The 26,594-nt window shown below is 39.3% G+C and overlaps 2 protein-coding genes across 2 annotated transcripts in view; both read left to right on the plus strand.

The window, feature by feature from the left end:
* The first annotated feature begins 618 nt into the window (after positions 1–618).
* On the plus strand, positions 619–5,393 carry LOC144666361 (uncharacterized). The gene is made up of 3 exons (XM_078527779.1): positions 619–849; positions 2,773–3,200; positions 4,224–5,393. The coding sequence occupies exons 1-3, from the start codon at positions 761–763 to the stop codon at positions 5,282–5,284; spliced, it is 1,578 nt and encodes a 525-aa protein (XP_078383905.1). The 5' UTR covers positions 619–760; the 3' UTR covers positions 5,285–5,393.
* A 2,655-nt stretch (positions 5,394–8,048) lies between these two features.
* Positions 8,049–26,594, plus strand: part of LOC144666327 (pre-mRNA-processing factor 6-like) — a 40,689-nt gene continuing 22,143 nt past the window's right edge. The window contains exons 1-19 of the mRNA XM_078527724.1: positions 8,049–8,230; positions 8,370–8,429; positions 9,661–9,751; positions 10,463–10,581; positions 11,150–11,228; positions 12,287–12,381; positions 15,165–15,246; positions 16,055–16,198; positions 16,826–16,920; positions 17,874–17,938; positions 19,476–19,603; positions 21,153–21,279; positions 21,698–21,816; positions 22,112–22,159; positions 22,242–22,356; positions 22,837–22,945; positions 23,876–23,945; positions 24,633–24,754; positions 26,271–26,364. Coding sequence (XP_078383850.1) covers positions 8,151–8,230; positions 8,370–8,429; positions 9,661–9,751; positions 10,463–10,581; positions 11,150–11,228; positions 12,287–12,381; positions 15,165–15,246; positions 16,055–16,198; positions 16,826–16,920; positions 17,874–17,938; positions 19,476–19,603; positions 21,153–21,279; positions 21,698–21,816; positions 22,112–22,159; positions 22,242–22,356; positions 22,837–22,945; positions 23,876–23,945; positions 24,633–24,754; positions 26,271–26,364 — 1,842 coding nt within the window. The 5' untranslated portion in view covers positions 8,049–8,150. The remainder of the gene's footprint in view (positions 8,231–8,369; positions 8,430–9,660; positions 9,752–10,462; positions 10,582–11,149; positions 11,229–12,286; positions 12,382–15,164; positions 15,247–16,054; positions 16,199–16,825; positions 16,921–17,873; positions 17,939–19,475; positions 19,604–21,152; positions 21,280–21,697; positions 21,817–22,111; positions 22,160–22,241; positions 22,357–22,836; positions 22,946–23,875; positions 23,946–24,632; positions 24,755–26,270; positions 26,365–26,594) is intronic.

The following is a 26,594-nucleotide window of genomic DNA, read 5'->3' on the forward strand; positions in this document are numbered from 1 at the left end:
TCTGGACAACCGAGAAACAAATCCAGCTAGTGGCCAGGGAAGGTCTTGAACCGGGGACCTCTGGGTTACAACACGAGCGCCCAAAACCACTCGGCCACGCTTGCCTCCTTAAAAATCGCGAAAATCGTGAAAACTAGCACTCATGGAAATTAGTAAGAATAAGGCAATTATTATTACAGTCAACTCTCGCCTTGCGGACACCCCGCTATTGCGGACACTCGCTATTACGGACAAAATCCAGATCCCCAACGAACAAGGTTTGACTGGAAATGACTCTCGCTATAACGGACACTAAACGACGCCCCGAGCGTGTCCGCTATAACGAGAGTTGACTGTATTTTTGCCGAGCCGGAGGGAGAATTAGTTCAAACACTGGCTGTCCCTAACTGCCCTCCCCTCCCCTCCCTGCCCCCACCCTCTCACCCCATGAATAAACCCGGGGAACTAATCATGGGCGGCTTCCGACGATAGACACGATACGACATTGCGGGATGTTCTTCAATTTTTTTTTAACTTTTTAAAACTATCGTGGAAAACACGAAAATCAGGCCCTGACGAAAATATATCTATTTTCTCTTCTCTTCTCTCCCACTCCCTCACGAAGAAAAAACCTGAAAGGAACCTGGAAACAAATATATTCAGGCGCCATTTTTGAAGACTAAGAAATGGATCTAAACCCTTCCTTCCCTCATTTGAAACTTCCTTTCTGTTGCGAGACGATGTGAAGCAGTGCTGTTCACGTCCTGTTACTTATGTCTGGATGGAAACCGATCCAAAGTACGAGTTTGAGGCTCCAAAATGGTTCGACTTTACAGGAGATTTCGACGATGAACTCAACGACGAATCGAGGTCAGTGCGACGTTGTATGAGTTGTATTTGTAAATATTGATGTCTTTGATGATTATTGTAAGCTTATTGCTCGCTAATTAATAATGGTAATAGGACTGAGTGGAGTCCAGTTTGGCCTGTAATCATACGAGTGATTAACGAAATCGGACGACCGCGATTAAGCTCGGGAGTCTGATTTGACTAAGCACGAGTATAATTAACATAGGAACCGAGTTTTCGCCAGTCTTAGAGCGAAATATACCGCTTGTTTTTCAACAAGGCAGGAAGCTTAGCACAGTTTCGTTGCATTTTGCTGTTTAATATAAGCTACACTGCAAGTCTTTATTTGTTGCTCGGTTGTTATCTGAAAAAAACCATTGGTATGGCCAATTGAATGATATTCGATAAAATAAATAGTTAATACCGGTATCCTTGAACAATAACTCTCATATTGCAACATATATGATACAGTATACATCATGTTTTGCCTCTGTTCCCGATATTTCTGCATAATACATATGGCTCCGCCTCAATTTAAAGTCCAGCAGCGATTGCATAGCTAAGAATAACGAAAACTAAAACTTGAGAACAGTGAACTCCTAAAGTAAAACAGTGGTTTGATTGCCCGGCACTTTCATTTTTTTGTTATAAAGTTGGATTTGTTGTCACTCTGTCACCACGATTTTTGATCTGATGTATTTGGTTACTAAAGATGGATTGGGGGGGGGGAAAGGGGGAAAGGGGAAAAAAAAGTACAAGGGGTGCTTTCCTTTTTTCAAAGTGCGACCGGTCAGACCAACAGGAACTGACCATTGTAAAATGGAACGACATTAATTTTTCCGCTTAATCCAGGCCTAACGAGTGGAACAGTCCTTTCCATGTAACATTCCTTTCCCCAGTTCCCTGCATTTGTTAGAAGCTACTGAACTACATACCGTATTTTCTCGATTAAACGCCGGGTACCGAATAAACGCCGGGTCTGCAAGGTAGAGTTGAAAATAGGCCCCTTAAGTATCTATTTAGGGTATGATAAGTTATATCTATATCAGCCAGATACATTTTTGTCAAAAACAACGAATAAAAACTGTTTCTTAATGAATACCAGACTCGAAAAAATGCAGGAGTCGAATAAACGCTGGGTCCACCAGGTCAAGTTTGTAATAATTGCCGGGGGCGTCTAATCGAGAAAATACGGTAATTTGTTAACTAAAGTAAGACAACTAAACAAAAATGTAAAAACAAAATATGTAAAAATGGAATGGTACATGTAAATTTCGGTCCAACTGCATGGTCAAAGTGGACCACCTCCAGAGATGGTCCCAAATATTCTGATCAGACGATACTGAAACAGACCTTTCCATTTGACTTCCGACTGAAAATTTCCAAAATATTTGGCTTATTAATGGAAAGCACCCTAGGTGATATCCTCTACATGTATATCTTAGTACATGTATATCCTAAAACAGTGGATAGCATTGTTGATGTGATCTGATTGGCTTGTCAATCTCCAGATATCCTTTGTTATCATTCAACAAATTTTACGTGTGTGTTACCCATAATATATATGGTCAGACTGTTATTGTTATCTGTGTTTATTTATGGCGGTTTTCAGTGAACTGCGAACTCTGAAATTCAAAATCCAACAAACGATTGCGTTTTTCGCTGCCGTCAATCATAATAATTATGCCGACAGCCAACGAACCATGAAAACAGAAACAAACAAAATGGATCGAAATCTACCAATCACAACTGACAGACGTGACCTTTTGACCCGGTTGAAGTGAACGTCTGTTTCCCGAGAGGTCTGCTAAGATGATTGACAGCAGCAAAAAGCGCAAACCGTTGGTCGATGATTGAATTTCAGAGTTCGCATTTCACTGAAAACCACAATAATTGAAAAGAAAAAAAAAATGACTAACAGGCATTTTGTCAATTTTCAAACAGTCCAAATGATTTGTGGTTTGAGAGAGTTCATCCATTGCATGAACCAAGGGATCCATCACATCACGATGGAACCACTAAACCACTGCTTGCCACTTCTCAAGTCAACAAGGCAGCACCTTCAAACTCAAAGCCGCAAACCAGCAAAGCAAAGAAAAACTACAATAGCAAAAAGTCCTTAGGAATAAAGTCAATCCGAACCCGACGAGGAGAGCATGAAAATGCAAAGAATAGGGAGAGCAGTGGAAAGGGATTGAAAAGTGAACAGTCACAAAAAGCCGATCTACGGGTTTGCCTCAAAGAGGGAAAGGACAATTTACAAGGGGGTAGTACAGAGGATGGAAGAGAAACCCCTGATGAGATTAAACACAACAAGCAGTGCAACTTCACCCCACCCTGGACAAACTCCCCTGAAGCTCTGAACAAAACAGGTACACATCTATGTTGTGTGTGATTTTTATTGCGTGTTTACTTTTTAGAAGCAATTCACTGAAGACCTGTAATGGCTAGGTCCAATTTTTGAGCACTCACAGGGTGCTCATTGTTGATTATCAGCTAATCAGATTCTAGCAGAAGTCAATTAAAAAATTGCAAACTTTCAAGTCAGACGTGGTTTGAGCCCATATATGTTCTTGACCAAAATGAACACAGGCTCTAGGGATGAGATGAACCCAAAGATTGTGACTGTTGATTTCTGCCTGACAGTGACATCCTGTGAGATTGCCATTTGATACATTCTCGTCCCCAGAGCCCACAATCCTTCTGGTCTGCACCAGGGATCGAGACCTCTGGCTGGCTCCAACACGAGAAGTCTGTGATTCACGGACTCATTGTCAAATACGACAAATTTATCTCAGTGATTGGCTAAAAATAAAGAGCGAGTACAGTTGTACCCTGCGCATGCTCACAAATCGGAACCGGCCAGAGGTCTCGATCCTTGGCGCAGACCAGAAGGATCATGGACTCTGGGGATGAGAATGCTGTGTATATAACGTGGTTGATAATAATTATTGATAATAAATTAGAAGAGCTTGAGGTAATAGGTGATACATTGTACATGTATATGTAAGGCTAACCTCATGGAAATTGAAAGCGAATCTAATTTATTGTCAAAGTAGAAAATTTCTAGAACTTCAAATATTGAATTCTTCTAATTTCTCTAAAACAAGGCTATCTGTGTTCATTCTTGACCTTGGGTTGATTTAAATAACATTAATTCTTCTCACAAGGTCTGTAATCTAAGGCAAACCAAGTTGTTACATGCTGGTTGCATGAGTTATGTACATTGTATGTTTAGCCACGCATGTGACAAGCTGTTGAAAATTACTTGACGTACAGTTACAGTAGTAATTCTCAGCTTCCATGGGATCTCAACATTACCTCTGGATACAAAATAAATTTTTTTGTCATCGATCTTGCACAAATGCTTAACTTTAAGTTTTCATTACTGACAGGTGATACATCACATGCAAACAAGAAGAAAGAAAGAAGCAGTAGCCTGACTGATGCTACTGTCTTCTCACCATGCCGTGTTCCAGCTCATCAGTCTCCACTGTCCCCTGCTCGAGTCCGAAGACTCAAGTCTTCCACTGGATCATCTTTGTCACCAAAGAGTTCTTTACTGTCAAAGGCTGTCAATGGAAATTGCCACCAGGCTAGTCAATGTGGAAGGAAAAGGAGACTTTTACCTGCTATTCCTGATGCAAAACAGAATCCAGTTGTTGCTTCTAAAATTACCTCATCTCCTAGTAGGTTGCCTTGTCAATTAAAAAGTGAAACAGAAGAAAGCAAGCTGGATGATCAAATACAGGTTGACCCTGGGGAGGCAGCTTTAGGTGTTTCCAATAAGCCATTACGAGCAACAGAGTCACAGGTTATGGAAGCTGTAACTCAAGACCAACACAGCAGTGACGCTTCTAAAAGAGAAGATAAGCACATGTTAAGCCAAAGGCCTCTGGAAGCCATTCCTGAGAACTCCAATGGCAAAGGAAAAGCTTTACCAACAGAAAGTGATAGACAGAGAAACTTCAGGAGTGAATCAGAAACATCTCCCAATGACACAAGCTTGGAGGCACTCTTAAAGCAGCATAACAAGAAGGTTGCCGCTGCAAGGAGTCAGTACGATGAAAATGGGCGCAAAATCAGGACTGCAGAGCCTAACTTTTGCCCTGCTCCTTCCCACAAGCCGTCATCATCATCATCATCATCATCATCATCATCGGCTTGTAAGAGATCCACTACGCCACTGGAAAAACCTGTGATTGCTGCAAAGCAAAAGCGACGTTCTTGTGTAGCTGCTGTCAGCAATACACGAAGTGAAACAGTGAAACCAAAGACTCACTCAAAGTCATCTCACACAAATAAAAAGGTAGAGACAGTTAAACCAGCAACGAAACAGAAGCGTCGCTCTTGTGTGGCTGCTCTTCAACAAAGTGGGCAAGGAACCAATACTGAAAAAGAACTGCGAGATTTAATTGCTCAGCATAACTCCAGAGTTAATGCTAAGAAATCTTAATTCTACTTAGTTCTACATGTAAATGCTAGATGCAGTAGAATTCTGATTTCTCTAACCCTTAGGTTTTTCAAAACTCCTGATTTCCTGGACCAACTTTCGTTTCCCTTGGAAAGTAACACGTGTTTTTTTTTTTTTTTTTTTTGTTTAAAAAAAAATTAGTAGTACTTCTCTGTAATATTATTTTACCCTTGATTTCTTTAAGCCCGGGCCAAACGAGGATGAGGGTTGGTGAGAGTTCAAACTCTCACTCTTGTTTGGCATGGATCTCTCATGCACTCTCATCGACTCTCATGTGCTCTCGTGGACTTTAAACATGTTCAAATTTTCCATGAGAGTTGATGAGAGTTTTCTCTCATTTGGCGGGTTGATGATAGTCGATGAGAGTTGACAAAAACTCTCACGAGAGTCAACACTCATCAACTCTCATCCTCGTTTGGCCCAGGCTTTAAACTCCTGACTTTCACTTCCCCTGTAAGGTTCGAGTAATCAGAATTCTACTTTGATAAAAATTATGTTATTATAGTGATAAATATTACAATAGTTACATAATCTATTGATGTACATAGTAGTATACCAGGGGGAGCTATCTGAGCTAGTTGAGGTATCGGAGTGTGTAGTTTCATAGAAACGCAACCCGTCTAATGCATCCACTAGACAGTACATTAATATACAGTGTAACTGGTTACCAAGTACATAGAGCGGTTTTCACTTGAGTGTCGAAAGTAATTTGCGTTTGCTTTGGTTTTGCGTTCACTACGCTTAGTGATTGGTTTAAAAATTTCGCGCCACTTCCTCGGCCAATCAGGAGTAAAAACCAAAACCAATTGTGACTCGCTTGCGCATGTTTTCCCGCGCTTTGTGCCGACTACCCGGTACATGTAATTGGTTCGAGTTTTGATTGGTTCACTCGATTGTCTGTGTCCTTTGTATTGGCTAGAGTAATTACTTTGGTTTTGGTTTTACGACACTCAATTGAAAACTGCTCTATCCATCAGTACAGTGACTAATGAGAGAAAGGCACTTATTATCGAAACTAATGTTTAACAAATTTGACATGCCCATCACATGGCCAGTCAAAGTATAATGAACAAGTAAAAACATGGGTACCTTACCCTTTGAGTCTCTTTGTTAAGTCTTTCTTGGGGAGTTTATTTTACTAGTTATTGCAAAAGGAGCAAAGGTGAGAAAACTGGTTTTGTTGGCCAAAAATGAAAGGTTGCAATAATATACAAATAAGTGTTTACTTTTAAGTAAACTTAAGTAGTCTGAAAAATATATGATTATGTACCTGAGTACTTACAGGTGTACATGTAAGATAGTTTTACAGTTACTTCTAAGGTAGGTGCTCTGTAAAAAAGACTTCCCTTCAGTACCCAAAATGGTGTTCAATAATGAAATAATATAATGTTTGAAATTGTACTCTGTCACCTTTTTGAGTTACAAAATAATGTACAGTCAACTCTCGTTATAGCGGACATGCTCGGGCGTCGATTGTCCGAGCGGAGTCCGCAGCGGAGTCATTTCCAGTCCCCCCGCCGGGGACGGCGCCAAGCAAGGCCGCAAGGGGGGCCGCAAGGCGAGAGTTGACTGTATAAGAATCTTTTAGAAAAACAGTAAACTCCTTGCAGACACCTCTATAGTACAAACAACTCTGGTAGCTATTACAGACAGTTCACCCAGTCCAAAAGAGACTAAAATTCATACAAACTCTACCTCCATAACACAGACTCTTCCATAATATAAAGGACACTCTTTTCTCTCACTGATGTTCATATTAAAGAAGTTCAACTTCATCTACATGTATAAGATCTACTCGTTATTACTTATTGGTAATTTTTTATCATCAGCCAAAATGAAAAGGGTAAAAACTTAAGTGTGCAAAAACATGGTTTTGCTTCCTTGCCAAGTACAGTCTCATTACCAGTGACCATGTAACCTTTGACCAGTGGTCAGGAAGGTCAGAAAGCTATTGTTGCTCGATCTTTCTGCTCTGCTGGAAGTAGGGGAAAACTGGCTGTGGGGGCTAGATTGAGTGGTTCTGGATAGAAAATATCCATTCCCACCCCAAGGTCCGGAGGGTCGTTAGAAATCCTGAGGCGGAAGGAGGGGGGGGGGGGGGAGGGGGGGGTCACAAAGGCCAAAATAATTATTTGTAAAAAAAATAAGGAGTAATCACTTCCCAGCGTGGTGGGGCAGGGGGATGTCATACACCATTACAAAAAAAATATGTAAAGTGCACTCCAAATAAGAAGGAGGCCTGGTGAAAAGGCAAGATGGGGGTGGGGTAGAACTTTATTTTGAGAGCACCCTTCAATCTTGAAAAGTGACTTTTTGCAAATGGGGTGTGGTTTCTTTGTTGGATAGTGGCTGCAGCCTCTTTGTTCTTTTCTGGGCCAATTTGTAAAATATTATGTATTGTTCAGATTTTTCCTATCCTCCTTGCTATCCGCCACTCTGCAAATTCCGCCCTTCCTTTTCCTTTCCCTTCCTTTTCCCGCCAGTTAACCACGCCCATGATATGGAGGATGGGTGCCGGGAACCCCCGGACGAAGACCTGACACCACGCGTGTCCGTGAACGCAACGCACTGAGCCGACAAGAGCAGAACCGCTGACCACCAGGACAGCGACACCCCCGTGTGGACTTGGAAATTGCTTTATTTAACTTGGTTAAATCGCATTTAACCTCATGAAACGAGTGTCTAGAACCCAGTTCTCCCCATACTTTCTGAAGAAGAGCCCTCGCGGGTTTATTTGCTGGTCAGTGGCTGCTTTTCTAAAAATACCACGATAACGAGGCTACTGTCCGCCATATTGAAATCTGTGGATACAAATTACCTTAAAAAAACTCAGCGTTTTCTGCAGAAAATGTCTTTATTAAATAAGAAAAAGAAGTCTTTTATTGGAGTACCGGCGCCTCTTGGATACGTGCCTGGCCTTGGAAGAGGGTTAGTATCGAATTTAGGTTGCAATAAACAATTCCATCTGATCTGTTCTACTCGAGGTCTGAGTTTCATTATCATGGACGTATTATTAACTCACATTAATTTTGTTTGTACCACTGCAATCTTTGTTTGATTTCTGCAGTGCGACTGGTTTCACAACTCGTTCAGATATCGGTCCAGCGAGGGATGCAACAGACATAAGGTGAAAAGTTTTGCAGATTTATATAATTTTATTATGAAACTTACATATGATGTTTTCAGAGCTCCATGTTTATATAAGCACTTACATGACTGTATTTCAAAATGACTTAATATTTCGACTTTAATTTAAAAAGTTGCCCTATTCGAGTAAGCAGTAACTGTATCCTTCTCTATTAAGCTCCTTAAGTTTCAAATAAACAACCATCTATTGCTGGTTTTCACTGTCACACAATCAAAAAATAAATTAGAAACTTTTAATTAAAGAATTTATTTTTAATTTTTTATATTAAAAAAAAAAAAAAAAATTTTTTTTTTTTTGTTTTGGTTGTGGTATTTTCCGAACCTTTCCACGCAAATTTATAAAGCTTAGTATGGAGATTCCATAACTGTGTCCTTCCGAGGGACACAGATATGGCCGCCGTGATGTCGGAGAAACCATCTGGAACTCAATTCTGTTTACAACAGCGGCTATCCTTGGCTTAAGAGCTGGTACACTTTCACATAAACACCACTTATTATATCTGAAATGTTCAATCTGCTCAAAATGGAAAGGAAAGGCCTTTTTCAAAACAAAACAGCTTTGTCACGGCACTCAGCCAGTCGCATACGACAGAGAACCAAATATTCAAAATGCTCTGTTTTAAAACGAATGACACTATCGACTGGAAACAAAAAATATATATTTCTAGTTTATCTTTGCCTAATGACAACGAAAATTTATCAGGCCTAGTGAATTTTGATTTCAGAATTTTATGACGTAACATGAAAACCAAGAATACCATCTATACTACCCCCTCCCACCCACTCCCTTCTGTGGGGATAGTACATGTATGGACAATTTTTTGGAACCACAGATCTAGCATTCCACAAGTAAATTTACATGTTAATGAGGTGGAACCAAGTGACCCTACATTCTGTTAATATTTCCCCATTACATGGGAAAAATTCACAAACAAACATCAATGGTTTTATGAATGGTAATTTTGCTAAATCCCATTATAAAACCATGATAGAAAAGCTGATCTCTTTCCATAAGTGTTTTTGGGTAAAAGCCAGAATGGAAAAAGAATAAAAACCACCTAATGTGATTTTAGGTTTTTTCCTGTGATATTGCTGTATAATTACTGTGAATTTTGTAGTGGGGAGAAGTGGGTGATAGCTAAGTGTGGATTTAAAGAGGATCCCCTCTCTCCTGATGTATTATTGTTGATGGTGTTGTTTGGACTTTACAGTGATGAGCGGCATGGAAAGCCAGGTTTTGCTGCTGAAAAGAAACCACAAGAAGAAGAGGAAGAGGATTTGAATGAAACAAACTATGATGAGGTATACTTCTACATGCAAATATGCTTGACTTCAGCTCAACTTTGAAAGCATGCTTGTAAATGCTGTACATAAACATACTCCGTAAAAACTTAAATCTTAGTTTAAGATGTTTCCTTTAACTTCAGCACCAGAACAATGGCTGAGACTGTTGAACAGTTTTCAAAGTTTATCTTGTTTACTTTTACATTGTAACTTGGTATTATAATGCCCACAAGTCACATATTTGCTTGAAATAAAGTTATGGCTTTGTCATTTAAGATCCCTATATGGAAAATATTTCTTTGAAAAAATTTCTTTTGAATTCATGTAGTAAGGCAAAACAAATAAAGTAGACTTAAAGATGATTTCCAGTCCGTACTGCGCAATCTCCGCCTGCAATGTTTGTGAGTCTCACAAACAGAAGAATGTTTACTAGCAAAAATAAAAATTCCAGGACAAAACTTACCTTTTTCTTCATTATTAACGCCAGATATCCTTGCAAAACAATAATAACGAGTTTAGGAAGCTCGACGGTATTTCAAACGGACGTTTTAGCTCATCGTGAATTCTTGAATGAAACGACCCGTAATGGCGAACTAAAAAACTTCATGTACGCTATCACCGAAGTGTAACGTTTCAACGAATTCAAAACAAAAATGAAAACAAACCCTGAGTCTACGCAGTACGGACTGGAAATCATCTTTAACTCAGCGCCTTTAATTCATTATCAAGTTTGCAGGATATGGTGGCAGTCTATTCTCCAGTGGCCCTTATGAGAAAGATGATGAAGAAGCAGATGCCGTTTATGATTCTATTGATAGGAGAATGGATGACAGAAGAAAAGAGAGAAGGTAACATTGATAATAATTGTGTCCTATAATGAAACAGAAATGTAGTAATAATCAGTAGAGCAGATTTCTTGGTGGTAAAAACAAAACCAAAGTAATCACTCTGGCCAATCACAAAGGACACAGACAATCCAGTGAACCAATCAAAACTCAAAGCAAATACACCTGTACATGTAGCCAGTACCAAGTGCAGGAAAAATATGTGAGCGAGTCACGATTGGTTTTGGTTTTACTTTGAATTGGCCGAGAAAGTGGCGCAAGAGTTTCTAACCAATCACTAAGCAAAGTAATGCAAAACCGTGTAAAGGCGGATTACTTTTGACACTCAAGTGAAAACTACTGCTCTATCACCAAACAGTATGCTATTGCCTTGCTCACTGTGAGTCTCTTTGAAGCTCAGGGGATAGAGCACCTGCCTAGTATTTGGGAGGTCATGGGTTCAATTCCCGTTTGGGACTCCCATTTTTTCTTTGTCCCACGCTCATGACATTATGGATTTCACCCCCTGACCTTAAAATTTACCATCTTTCTTTATTAATCACCAAGCTTTGTTTTTGTGAATGTTATTTAGGGAGAAGCGATTTAAAGAAGAGATTGAGCAGTATCGACAGGAGAGACCAAAGATCCAACAACAGTTCTCTGATCTGAAGGTATTTGTCACTGCTGCTTAATTAAAAGCCTACCACCAGGGTTTTCATTAAGAATTGTAATAGCAGGAGAATAGTGTTACATGATATGTATTTAAACAGAGAATGATTTCTAAAGGTTCCGCATCTTAATAAAAAAATAGGTACAGGTGTACAGGCCTTTGGAATTTAGCTGGAGAATTCTACGTAGTAGCGGAAGAATTCTCCGATCTCTGATGCCTAATGAACACCCTGCTACCACACAGTAATTCTTATGTAAAGCCTAACTTATAAATACCTTTTCTTCAAACTACAGTGCATACTTTACACATACATGTACAGAAGTTACATGTACAACATAGATATCCCTACATGTATTTTGTTTTTGGTTTAAAATTTACGTTCAACACAGTGTAGCCCTGTTTTTATTAAATGTAAGTCCTGTCAAACAGGATTTTAAGTAACTTTAAAAGGAATTTTGTCCATAAAGAATTCCAGCCGTCAGTGCTTTGATAATATTAGACTGTAAGTTGTGGTTAAATTTATGTTTGGTTTAAAATTTTTCAAACCAGTTTGATTTATATTGTTCATTGTCTCATATTTATTATCATAAATTAGTAAACAAAGGAAATAAAAATCAAACTGGTTAGAAACATTTAAAACCAAAGCGAAATTTAATTTACAGCAGATACATGTACGTGTATGAGCCTCACCAAACTTAGGAATTTTCTTTTATTACGGTTTTCAGTGATATGCAAACTCTGAAATTCAAAATTGCACTGCAGTCAATCATAATAATGGAGACAGCCAACAAACCATGAAAAATAGAAACAAACAAAATGGATCAAAATCTACCAATCAAAACGGATGGACATGACCTCTTGACCCAGTTGTCAAAGTGAAGTTCTGTTTCCCAAGAGGTCCCCTAAGATGGCTTACTTTTAACCGTTGGTTGAGAATTGAATTCCAGAGTTCGCATTTCACTGAAAACTGCAATAATTATTGTTCAGGCCAGGACGCCGATCTTGTCGGGTTTTTGTTAGTATTCAGTTTGTATTGAAGTTGTTGTATTTTTTTGCCAGCGTAAACTGGGCGACGTGTCTGAAGATGAGTGGTTGAGTATTCCAGAGGTTGGAGACTACAGGAACAAGAAACAAAGAAATCCTAGGACAGAAAAGTGAGATAAATAAAATGTAGTTTTAACAAGAGATATGCAAGGAAACAGGGACAGAGCTGTGCTCTACAAGAGCCTGGATGCCACAGGCGACTTTTTTTTGTCCTTGGTTGGGCACCCAAGATTTCTTTCATAAGAGTCTTCGGGGAACCCTGCAATTGAAGAGCGGCGGGAATAAACGGCCCCTGGACTTTCTGACTAAATCGAACATTATCGAAACAGCTCCAAATTGCGCATGCAGGTTTGTTTACGTGTGCTTAACAATGTCCTGTCTTTCATTTCACTGGTCTTTGTTTCGTTTTTGAAAAATTACACATGCAAAAAGACAAGGTTTTTGCTCGCGCGGCTTCTTTTGTCTTTTCTTTTACAAACGATAAACAAAGGAAACCTTTTGTTTCTCAAAACGATGAAGTCAGCTAAAGTTTTGGGATTACAGGCCTAGCCCCAACCCCTTAGCTTAACCCTAGCGAAAAAAGCTTAACCCTAAACCCCAAGGGTTAGGGTTAGGGTCTGACGCTAGGGTTTCATTTCAAATTTAGGGTTAAAAAGCTAAACCCAAGTTTAAGGGTTAGGGTTAGCGTTAGCGTTTCAAGCGGCTAGCTTTCACTGCAGTCTGCTTGCGGTTAGCTTCTTTTTGTTGTTTCGGGCAAGACTATTGTAATCTGTTACCGTTAGCTGTAATTTTGAGGTGAAAGTGAAATAAAGACTGATTGTTGATTGAATACGTTTGCTCGTGTTGTCACATTATACTAGTTTTGCTTTCAGTTAAGTGCCGCCGGCTTGCTCTCACTTCTATCTCCACTCCTTACATCATCACACATCTACAAAATCCCGCGAAAACAAGATAAACTAAGGCACGAATCGATTGATTGATTGATTTATTGATTGATGAATATTTAATGAGGCACAGAAAATAATTTTGCAAGGGGAGGTCCCCCCCCAAACCTATAAAGAATTTTTTAAAGTCTAAAACCAGGTCACTTCTCGGCAACTTTGTCGCGGCAGAACCCAAGCGGACCCTGTAAAACTCGCGTTGACGAAGTTCCCGGCAAGAAACCTCTTGTTTTAGGCCTTCTATGCGGCCAGGCTCAAACTACCTTGTTTGCAACGTTTTTTCCGAAGCGCTAAACAGCGCTGTTGTACAAAACAAAGGCAGAAACATCACTCAGTTCTTCGAGCGATGCTGTAAACTTACGGGTATTCAGACTTAATGATGTCCTTCAACCACCTGGCAGCCGCAATCGAGCTTAAACTATAAACTTTTCCGTTTTACTTTCACAGACACGCCATTTCGCTTAATTCAAACTCTTCCGCCTCTAACATGTGACCTTACGTCACAATGCAGTATCCAGTCCTACGCTACTCAAATCAACAAAAGACATGCGCAGCGAGTCGAAGAAATGCTTGTTAAATGGTTTCTCGTCTTCCGTAGACGCTTAGAAAACCCTACAGGGAAAGATGTACTGTACACGCGATGCGTTGGAAAACTCAGACTGCTAGCTGACTGGGAGCACGTAAGCTTGCAAAATGCCTTTTTTTTTTGCATACATAATTTCTGAAAAACGAAGAAAAGACCAGCCGAATGCAACACAGGACAGTGTTTAGCACACGTAAACAAACCTGCATGCGCAATTTGGAGCTGTTTCGATAATGTTCGATTTAGTCAGAAAGTCCAGGGGCCGTTTATTCCCGCCGCTCTTCAATTATTCTAAGAGCACAGCTTTGAGGGAGCAAGGTTTAGCAAGTGGGGCTCTGGATCAAGCAGTCAGGGTTTAAGCACTGCTTGCCAGGGTCTGCATATACATGTAGGATTGTAAATGGGTGGTTTATTACCAATTAGAAGTTTTCAAGGTTACATAGGTACAGTGCATGTAAAGAAACTATAAAACTATGCATATACCTGGTTAACTGTTTAAGCCCCGGCTAAACGATCAAACATTTTTGTCCAACATCATGTTGGAAGAGCATGTTTCACCCTTAAGCCACCTCTCTCAACTTAAACTGGTTTGTTCCCCACGTTTGATCAAGATCAAACATTTTCGTCCAACATTTTGCTTTGCAAGCAAAAGTTTGATCGTTTAGCCACCTCTGCAAACAAAGCAAGCCCAGGCGGGAAAAAGCAACCAATCAGAAACCAAATCTATGAGAGGGTTCAGAGGTAAAACGCACAAAGCGTTTTGTGGCCTCACTTTGTTTGCTTGTTTAGCCACCCCATGTTTTGTGCAACAAACAGGATGTTGGATGAAAATGTTTGATTGTTTAGCCTGGGCTTTAGAACAGCCTGACAAAATAATGGGAGTCAGACTAGTAGCAGCAGTATTCCCAGCTGCTTTATGCGGAAACCTACATGAAGATTAAGTGCCAGGCTTTTGAGCCACTAAAAATGATTTCCCATGTACTTAAAGTGAAAAAAATGATTTTGTTTTTGCAAATAATTTGAAGGGCCCTTCAAAATGACTGCCTACATTGTAAGCAAATGGAATTTTCAGATAATCTGATAATTGTAAATGTATGTTTTGTACTTACACTGTACTCTTGATCCAATAGCAGCAATCCTGTTCAACTTACCAGTTAAAGGGACTTTGTCACAGATTTTATCAAATTTCTGAACAGCCAAAATTTATATTTGTGCCGTAAGAAACCTAAAAGTAATGGTACATTTTTATAAGAAAATTGCTTTTATTATTAGAGCTTTGAAACTGTAAACAAGCATCATTGGCTACGGATGGCACGGATTTCAGACTAGCTGAAATTTGATTTTATATTTGTATGTTTTTTTAAAACAGATTCACCCCAGTACCAGACAGTGTTCTGCATAGTGCGCTGCTGAGTGGGGATAAAGTGACAACCCTTGATTCACGGCAACAGGTAGATATTTTAATGATGGTAACAAGTCTTTATTAGCAATAAGAATAAGCAAACTTTTTTACTAGCTAAAGAAAAGTTTTTATTTTTAATATTTATTGCATTATTCACATAATGCATTGTACTGTGGTGCCACACACAAAAGTTTCTGGTAGTTGTAGTGAGGGCTAGGTGTCTCACATGAACCACATGAGAGGTTCTTCACTGGCAACTGCATGAAACCTTTATAATGGGCTCTTTGCATGGCACAGTCATGTGACCTTGTCAATCATAGGTCTACAAAGTCACATGACCTAATCAATCATAGACATGGTCATGTGACCTTGTCAATTATAGACATGGTCATGTGGCCTTGTCAATCATAGACATGGTCATGTGACCTTGTCAATCATAGACATGGTCATGTGACCTTGTCATTCATATACATGGTCATAGCACGATGAATTTAGCAATGTCGCCAATTTTGAGATAGCTGACACTTAAGCATGATATTCATGCTGCAATTTTTTCCTTACAAACCCATATTTTTTCCTGTTGAAAATAATACATGTTCATGTACATGTACATGGACCAATGCCATAGTTTGTACGAGTTTGTACATGTAATAGGAAGGTGTGAACATGTACATGTATGTAATTTTTCAGACATGGTCCAAGGAAAAATAATACTTCTTACTTTGTATGCACATTCGTACTTACAATATAATACAGTCATGTACTTTCCCTCGCAGTAGTGAAACTGTTTTGCACACAAAATGAAAGTTAACACAACAAACTGATATTTATTTTTAATTAATCTATTTCACTTCAAGAAATATGGTGGACTTCAAACTCCGTTTCCTGGTGGAGTGACCCCTGGTGGTATGACAACAGGATTCTCAACACCATCTGCAGATCTTGACTTGATTAAAATCGGAGAGGCCAGGAAATCTCTTGTTGGTGTCAAATTGGATCAGGTATGTACAATGAATAATTCTTGAGTTATTTTTGGTAGAACCAAACTTTATTAACAAATGATTTTGTATAATTGCAATGAATGAGGGTATTTTTTTATCTTGTTTAAATGCAGTCTATTTTACTCCAAATGTTTCATTCCATTAGATTTATATTCTAGAAACTCTATTCTATTCTATTCTGTTCATAATAATATTCTATAATATAGTATCTATAGATGTACAATGTATAATAAAATAATAATATAATAATAGTCAACAATAAAATAATAAGTATAGTCAATTGCCACAAAAATTATATGAATGTGTAAAATAATTAAAATTAATTTTTATTAAAAATGATTTATCCTACTTGACTGTAGAAAACTTACTCACTCATGTTCCTGACTACTGTACTGACTTACAGGATTACACCCAGGGAACCTTGGGTTGGGAAAAGAAAATTCTTGTTACAAATATTGTGTTACATTCACTTGCTTGCTAAAATTGCAAGAAAGAGGTTACGCATGGCATGCATGTAGCTTATGTACATGGGCTTGACCTGGCACTTCCGTAATATTGAATCCTCATTTATTAAACAGGGTTATCACTCACAAATAATTATGTAATCTATTCATTAATACTTACTAGGCTTCTGATTCAGTGAGTGGTCAGACTGTAGTGGATCCTAAAGGTTATCTCACTGATCTTCAGAGTTTAACTCCCTCGGCTGGTGGAGATATTGGGTTAGTAGACGATGACGTCTCCCAGAGGAGACTTACATGTAAGGAAACAGATCATAGAGATGATGATGAAATTTTTGTCATACATGTACATGGTATCATTTCTGAATGCTTCTCTTGCTTTCTGCTCTTAAAAAAGAAAAGTATACCAAAGCTGTGCTCTTCGAATTCTCTTGGGTGTCCAAAGGCTCTTATGTAAGAAATCTCTGGTGCCCAGCTCTTAAAAGCTTTCATGGAAGCAAAGTTATGCAAGTCACCCAAAGACTTGTAAGAGTAAGTCGCCTGTGGCACCCAGGCACTGCTAGAGCACAGCTATGTGTACTGTACAATCAGCTCGCCCACTTTTTGGAAGTCAACACTATTTATTGTCTGTAATAGAGAAAGTCCATAATAGCAAGAGTTACTTTGATTTAGTAATTCGTATTTTTTTGGGACTTCAAGTTGACCATTCCTGTAATAATGAGCTGTCTGTAATAGTGAGGTTCCTGTAAGTTGGGAGTTGACTGTAAACTAATATTATATGCAAGTTTGTTCACATGACCATTTCATGCTTGCTAAGCATTCAGGTGAAAGTGACTGCCTTACAAAAGGTTCATTTTCACTGATAGCCATGTCTTTCAAACAAGTAAAGACAGTACATCTTGTACACTCTTAATGCCTGGATTTACTGAGCCCTTGAATAACACACAAACCCTGAAGTTCAGAACCAAATAATGATTGTTTTTTTTTTTTTTTGCTGCCGTCATTCATAATTATGGCAGTAGGCCTGCTTGATTGACAGCAATGAGCAAAAATGTGACAGTTGATTGGACAAAGCTCACATATTACTTAAAAGTAGCGTATATGTGCAACCTACAGTGTGCTTAAGTGTTGAGTTGATTGAAAAAAAAAAAAAAAACCCAGCCAAAACAGTGTTCTCAGAGTAGTACCCCTTAGAACTGTTGTTTTATCTACAGAGACATAAAGAAAGCACGACTTTTACTCAAGTCTGTAATCACTACAAATCCACAGCACGGACCTGGTGAGTGACAGACATGTATCATTATGCCTTTTTATGAATAAGGAAATAAAAGTAGCTGACAACTTCTGTGTTGAATGTTTGTTCAAAAAATAGTTGTGTTTTCTTGTAGCGTGACATCTGGCATTCCATAATTTTATACAATACAAGGTCAAACACTGTTCAACCCTCCAAGTTTATTTTTTTCCTTAGTGGCCATTTGGCCACCGACTGCTCAGGTTTGGTCGCCAGTGAGAAATTTTAGTCGCTAAATTGAGCTCACGCTTTCAATCCTTCTTCTTAATTTTAGTCACCAGGCTGGCGACTTTGGTTCCAATTCAGTCGCCAGCTCCAAAATTTTAGTCGCCATGGCGACTAAAATGGTCTTAAGGAGGCTCGATGTAGTTTTTTTAGACTAAGGGTGGTTGTTTTGAAAATTAAAATTACCTAGGAAGCCAATGTTCGATTTTTGCCAAAATACACCATAATGATCAAATGTGACCAAATTTTAATTTTTTACCCGTCACTTAGTCACAACGGTTACCATAGCAACGATTGACGTTTTCTTTTGTTCTCAAACAAGCTTGATTTTCTCGAAATCTAGACTGACACTTGGTGTTTATTTTTTGATATGTTAAAGTTTAGTAGATTGACTAACTGTTGACGAAATTTTAGAAAAATCTGTAAGAGCGTTTTCAAGTAAATCAAGAATGAAATTTTCAGAAAAACACCGTTTTAATATAAAATAGGCGCCTTAAAATTGTTTCGTATTATTTGAGCACAGTTTCTCTCACTGAAATACAAATACTTACACCACTGAAATACCATTAACTAAAAGCGAAAGACTTTTTGCTTTAATTTGTTAAAATATATCGACTGCCGATTGTAAGAAATTATAAGAAAATACCAAAAACTTCATTCTTGATTTACTCTAAAACGCTCTTACAGATTTTCCTAAAATTTTGAGCACAGGTAGTAAATCTACTGTACTTGAACATATCAAAAAATGAATACCAAGTGTCAGTCTAGATTTCGAGAAAACCAAGCTTGTTTGAGAACAAAAGAAAACGTCAATGGTTGCTATGGTAACCTTTGTGACAAAGTGACGAGTAAAAAATTAAAATTTGGTCATATTTGATCATTATGGTGTATTTTGGCAAAAATCGAACATTGGCTTCCTAGATAATTTTAATTTTCAAAACAACCACCCTTCGGCTAAAAAAACTACATCGAGCCTCCTTAACTTGGAGGGTTGCTGTTTTGAAATTTTTACTGGAAAATTAAAGATTTCTGTTAACTAATTAAAAATTAATGTAATTAGAACTCATCAAATATCATTTGTCTCTCATAGTGTTTATTCCTACTCATTAGTCGATCGCACGCAACAGACTAACAGATTTTGTCCACTGGCCCAACAACGATAATGTTCATCATTGCATAAAAAAGACTAGATCATTAAGTTGTTGTTTCTGGCTGTGAATGAACAGGCTGCAGCAAGATAGAATTCATTAAGTATGTTTCACGTGTTCTTTAGTTCCCACCATCTTTTTCTACATTCTAGGCTGGATAGCTGCAGCTCGTTTAGAAGAAGTGACTGGTCGCATGCAAGCTGCACGTAACACAATCGTGAAAGGAACTGAGGTCTGTTCAAAGAATGAAGATGTCTGGCTTGAAGCAATCCGTCTGCAGGTTTGTGTTTTGGAATTCCACTGTACAGTCATTTACCGTACCCAAATTCGCAAGTAGCCAATCAGAAGCGCGATTTACTGTCCTGATATCCTACGATATCAAGTCACTGACCTGATATGCCACCATATCACGGTCACTTTGAATTAAAGTAGTGTTTCCGTACTATGAATTGAAAAGAGGTTTTACCAATAAAACAGAAACGCGTATTTTAAATTAGCTGGTGCTTACCGGTCGTAAAATGAGAAAAACTTTCCCGCCAAAACTAAACTTGAGCGCACTCGCCAATTGCGCGAAGTTTGCCGACGAGTACTGAAACATTCACACTGAAACAATAGAGTTTGAGTTTCCAAATTTTTTCGCTGAATTTGGATTTTGAAAATTTAGGGAATGAAACTCTAAACAAACGAGCAAAAAAAATGTTAGAAGAGGACTTGATAAAAGTGTTGAAGACCAAAAAAGTATCGGTACAAGCAAGTCAACACATTTTGCACTACGTGTCTGGCAAGCATGGCTTCAACAGAGCGAATAATATCACCGGATTTTTGGCTGAATTTGGGTACGGTAAATACCTAATAGTACCTTTTTGGTACGCTTCGGCGGCATATCAGGCTCGTTTGGTCTCGCCATGGGTATTTTGGCTCGACTGCGTCTCGCCAAAATACGAACCATGGCTCGACCAAACTCGCCTGATATGCCGCCGAAGCGTACCAAAAAGGTACGATTAGGTATAAGTAACATCTATGGTACACTGTATGCAAGAAGTTGTACATTGTTGGTTGTAGTTAGGAAGATGAATTACAGAAAATAGAAAACTTTAATTCTCTCACACTGAATGCCATTTGTCTGCCACACAAGTATGCAACTGACATCATTTTATGGACAATTCACAAAATATAACAGACAGAGCAAAAAGAGTCTGTTCACAAAACTTACTGATAGACTGGCATGGGGTTGGGAGGGCAGGAAAGCTGTTGCTTGGTATACATCTAGCAAGAAACCAAAACTGAATAAGGTGACCAAATGTAACATGATACAAGTCATACAGTATGATCCAGTTCCCCATTCAGTGTGTGAGAACTTTATTTCTTGCCTCTTTCGCAAGCTCAGCCAGCAAGAAAAAAACATTCACCCATGCACTGTATTAGTATTTTTTTTTACTAAACATGAAGTTGATATTCCCCCCCTTTATTGGAGGGGGGGGGGCACTCCCTACAATGGACTATACAGAAATAGTCCATCAGAAAGGGGTACCTTTTCCAGGCTGGAGTTATATGCATGCATAAATTATGCACTTTATGTAAGGGTTACTCAAATGAAAAGTTTTAAAAGGGAATAAGGTATACTATAGGTGATGATAATGATGATAGAGATGTGAAAGAGATTCCATTTGCAATGGAAGATACAAAAATGGGGCAAACATGTAATGTACATTTCTATGTAAAAATGGTAACAGTCGGGCCTTTGGGTGGAGCCTATATAAAACTTTGCTGAGTGCTACCTTCCCCTGGCTAAAATAAAATATTATTGACACTTAACAAATACTTTCTAGCCCCCAGAGACAGCCAAATCAGTTTGTGCTCAAGCTGTTGGCCAGCTGCCACAGTCTGTCCGTCTGTGGATCAAGGCTGCGGCATTGGAAGACGAGGCTAAAGCAAAGAAAAGGGTCTACAGAAAAGGTAAATAGACTAATATTGCTTTTACAGTCAAACCCACCCTCAGGAATTGGTAGATCTTGGCCACTTGGTATTTGACAGTAGTTCCTTGCCATAAGGCGCGGAAAAAAAACAGGGTGCTCTAAGCAATTGTTAGCTGTGGGGAGACTCATGCTTAGCAAGACCATTTTATTTTACATGTAGGTTCACATGTGACAAGCATCCAGCATATCGCTGGGATCAGCAGTGTCAAAACTTCATCGTCCTGTGTGGAGATTAGAGAAATTAAAATGAGAAACATGAAATTCTGTTGTCACGAGGGTGGGATAAGGAAAATGTACACCACTTATGTAGTCAAGTTTTGTTACTACATTTTATGCAACATGGAAAAATGATACGTGTAGTGTGTTACAGTATGCTTGTTGTTGGTGTCTCCCTTTAGCTTTGGAGCAGATTCCTAACTCAGTTAGAATTTGGAAAGCTGCTGTGGAGTTGGAGGGACCGGAAGATGCACAGATTATGTTGAGCAGAGCAGTGGAATGCTGCCCAACAAGTGTTGAGGTAAAGTACAATGTACAAAAAATACAATTGATAGTGCACTGGGAGCAATTGAAACATTGACAAGCACATACTGTATTTAGCCGAGAAAACCCTCACATGGCATAAGCATAAGCACAAGAAGTGCTTACAATATGCTTATCCCTAAAAAGGACAGCAAAATAATTCTTCTTATGCACTTTCTTGCTCGTGCTTATGCCCAGTGAAAACGAGCCTTAAGTTTATCCCACAATCTCCCCAGTGCTCATTAATGAGACTTTGTAGAATAATTTTTGTTTTACTGTGGATTTTTTTCTAGCTTTGGCTTGCTCTTGCACGGTTGGAAACTTATGAAAACGCAAGGAAGGTTAGTGTCTTTTTAAATCTTTGCTGGGCATTTTAGTATCTTTAAAGCTACTATGCCCTGACAGATTGTCCTTGTACTGTAGGTGTTGAACAAAGCTCGTGAGAACATCCCAACAGACAGGCAGATTTGGATTACAGCAGCTAAACTGGAAGAAGCCAATGACAACCTTCCTATGGTGGAGAAAATCATTGACAGGGGTAAGAGTACCTTGTGATATTCAGTGGAGGGGGACATGGGGGGAGGGGGGCTGGGAGAATAGGGGCAGCTCGAGGGGTACGCGAGGTGGGAGAAGAGAGGTCGGGAAGCGGGATTCCCAAGGTGGTGGGAACCGGGAGAAGTTGACGAAAATTTTGCAACATTAAATAATGTTTTGCGATAGAAATAGCAGAAAGAGGCGGCAACCACTCATGAAAGGGGCGGGATCCGGGAGTAAAATGTACAGGAAGCTGGAGGTTCACACTAACCATTATCCCACCACGCCTGTCATCGTGTTTTGTATTAGTTTCTATTTAAACTCCTTGCCACTTTATGTTCTCTTTTTCTTGTACTCTAACTTGCGCGAGCTTCACATTTTAGCCTGCAGAACAGGCGTTTTTTTTGCGGGTCGAAGCACGAAGTGCGAGTTTTTATTCTGCAGGCTATCACATTTTTGCGTACGTTGACTTTTATCTCCTCAGCTGTAACATCGTTGAAAGCAAATGGCGTGGAAATTAACAGAGATTTGTGGATTAAAGATGCAGAGGAAAGCGAGAAGGCAGGCAGTGTGGTTACTTGTCGGGCTATTATGTAAGTACATGCAGTAACTTGTGAGGAATGCGCATTCCAATCCCGGCCCTCTGTCACGCAACGTTACGCCCTCAAACGTTACGCCGTCGGGTGATTGCATGTGGCGTTGTGTGACATAGGGCTAGAACTGAATTTAAGAGTCGCATTCAGTGGAATCTAAAGTTTTGCATTTACAAGTACAGTAAGCAGGACATGTGTCACGCATAAGAACATTGTTTAAAACCTTGCCTACCACGAGTCGCTCATAGCTCAGTGGTTAGAGCGTCCAACTGGTATCTGGAAGGAGATTGGTTCGTACTTCCGTTGGGAGCTTAGGAATTTTATTTTCTGAGTAAATTCAACTTGATTGTTCTTCTTCATTTATTCAAATTTTCTATGTATTTTTAATGGCCTGATTAACTTGAACATTCAAACCGTTGTCCAAAAGTGTTTGCCTGTGTGTCAAAAGCACAATTTTCCGATTTCCCAGTAAACATTTGGGTCGTAACGTTAATGGTTTATTCTTTTCATGGGTCGACGCTTTTTCAATCCGGTGTATGTGAAAAATGCACTGTAGGGCATAAGGCATACCTGTTAAATTCCCGTTCTAATCCCTGGGTATATACAGCTTCGTAAGGGGTTTTGGGTGGGCTTATAAACGGGGGCGTTTGCATCCGGGGAGGCTTATAAGCCGAATAAATAAAAACGTTTCGAAACGAGCCTCGGCATTGTTGATAGAAATGACTTTTTTAATTCAAAAAGTCATAAAAAGAACATTTAGCCCTGTTCAGTACTGTCATCCAGCAGAGGGGGGCTTATATTGGTGGGGGAGGGGGGGGGGGGGGCTCATAACCGAAATTTTACGGTATACATGTAGGGTGAAAATAGGATTTTACTTGTAGGGTGAAAATAGGATTTTACTTCACGATTGATCGTGCATTTTGTCTGTAGTGACATCGTGATAGGTATTGGTGTGGAAGAAGAAGACAGAAAACATACTTGGATGGAGGATGCTAACAGTGTAAGTAGAACAGCGGAACAAAGTATTCAATTCTCACACAACATTGTGACCCTCTTGTAAAATTCATTAATAATTCATGAGGGTGCAAACCAATCCCAGCACTGTATTCAGATCACATGTACACAACTATAAACCCCAATACAAATCAAACAATAGAATTAACTTTTGATACAGACTCCTGCTCAGCTAATTAGTATTCATTAACTTTTGATACAGATCTCTACTGATTCGCATAACAAAACTTTGCATTCAATTTATTGTTTTCATTTCACAAGTAGAATAAAATATTCGCGTCCGATCTGTATGGCCGTTTACAATGGCTCGCCTATCGCCTCGCCATTGTAAACGCCCATACAGATCTCCCGCTCATATTTTATTTACTACTTAAAGGATTCTCTGTTTTTGTATGTCACTCGTGCACTATCGCGGCATTTCTTTCAGTGAAAATCTGAGTCCATTTGCCATCCGATGTAAATAAAAGGTTTTCCTTTGCCCTGCCCAGGGTATCAGAGTTTTTTCCTCACACGCTTTGACGTAGCCTACAGCCTTGACCGAGACAAGAAATGTGCAAGAAAAGTCAGTAGCACCTGGGTGCCTGTGCTCTGGCCGTTTTACAAGTTCTCTTGAGATCTATTTAGACGCAGACTTGACTATTTATTCTTATTAATTCCGCCTTTTTTTTCCCAGTGTATAGCTAACAATGCTTTTGAATGTGCAAGAGCTATCTATGCCCATGCTCTCTCTGTGTTTCCCAGCAAGAAGAGTGTCTGGCTGAGAGCTGCACACTTTGAAAAAAATCATGGAACAAGGTGGGTCACTTCTTAACGCAACATAACGCAACGCAGCATATCGTAACGTAACGATTAGCTTTAGCTCCATCCTTCCAATAAGCGCCATTGTCCATGTATTAAGTAACTTGCGCCTTTATGGAGCGATCTTGGCTGACGTCATTGTTTTCATTTTGCCTCATTAGCATAAGACTTTGCATGGAGAAGGCATCCTGCTATATCCAAAATAACTCCAGAAGTTTAAAAAGCTTATGAAACTTATAATCGGCGAAATTTTCAGCTCTTCACGTGTAATATCAAGGAGATATTAGCTTTCAAAACTGCAAAATTTCTGAGTGGCAAAAGCGCTAATGAGCCCATACATTATTTGTAAAATTTTGAGTTTTCAAACCCGCGTCAAAGAAAAAGTATTTGACACATCACGCTCAATTTTTTTTCCAAAGTTAATCGTGTAATGCTCTTTCAATATTCGTAACTGATATTTTTGTAGATTGATCAGAAACTGAAGCGTCTATGAGGCAATTATTGTAAACAAAGATTCCCCTATACAGTGAAACCTTGATTTAACGAAGTGCCAAGGGACTGGGGAAATTTGTTCGTTATATCGAGGGTTCGTTATATCGAAAACCTCGATAAAACGAATTTGCGGTAAAAACAACCAAGATATTCGTTATATCGAGGTATAGTTAGCCGTTTTTCACGCTGTTACGTTGCACTACCCAGCATTTACTGAACTGAACGACTGTCAAAAATATCAAAAATATAATTTGCACTTTATTGTCTAATATCCTCATATATATGGACATAAGTCTTTAAAGTTGTTCTCCTGTTACAGGATTCAAGTATTTTCATCCTTGTTGGTCTGTTCTTTTGTTGCGCGTTAACTGAAATTCGTTGTATTGGCCCGGGGTATATTTTACGTTTGGGCTTCCGGATTGTGTTCGTTATAACGAGGGTTTCGTTATATCGGGGTACTGTTCCAAACATTTTGCTATAACTTTGGCCGGGCTGAAGAATATCGTTCGCTATACGGAGGACTTCGTAGGCTCGTTAAAACGAGGTTCCCCTTTAGTAGTAGCTGTGATTACAACACTACAGTCAACTCCCGCCTTGCGGACACCTCGCTATTACGGACACCCGGTTATTACGGACAGGAGTTCAAGTCCCGGCGAATAAGAATTACTGAAAATAACTCCCGCTATTACGGACTTTCTCTAATACAGACACCAAATGTGGTCCCGAAGGTGTCCGTTATAGTGAGAGTTGACATTATTGAAAACTGAAACTAAAACTTTATTAACCCTCGGTATTATGAAGCGTGTTAAACCTCTATCGTATCGGTGTGTACGATAGGCAAAAACGTATCGTCAAAAAGGCATCAACGAAAACTCATTAGTTTTGACAAACCTTTTTTTAAGGTCTTCTACACGAGTAGGCCGCCCCGCGAAGGGATAACTAGCTGATAACGCTCTACACTTGCACTGTCCCAAAACCCAGTTTCTCATTGTTAGGTCTGTCTGATCTTTTTCCTTTTCAGAGAGTCGTTAGAGACTCTGCTACAGAATGCAGTCAAGCACTGTCCCAAAGCAGAAGTCCTGTGGCTAATGGGGGCTAAGTCTAAGTGGATGGCTGTAAGTTATGTTTTGTAGCACTGATTGGTGATGTAGCTTACTACTAATAGTATAGTAACAAGGTACAGCACATTGTGATTGAAAGTGATAACTCTCCACAAATCTGTGAAAACAAAGGCAATTTTCTCCAGCGTTTAAAGGAAGTTTCTCTCCCGACAAGACATTTTGAAATCAAGCACTGTTGTCTGAATTCACCTAGACTGTTCACAGTCCCGTATTTTTCCGTGAAG

This window comes from Oculina patagonica, chromosome 9 (assembly GCF_052425735.1).
Source record: "Oculina patagonica isolate OP01 chromosome 9, crgOcupat, whole genome shotgun sequence".
Classification (NCBI taxonomy): Eukaryota; Metazoa; Cnidaria; class Anthozoa; order Scleractinia; family Oculinidae; genus Oculina; species Oculina patagonica.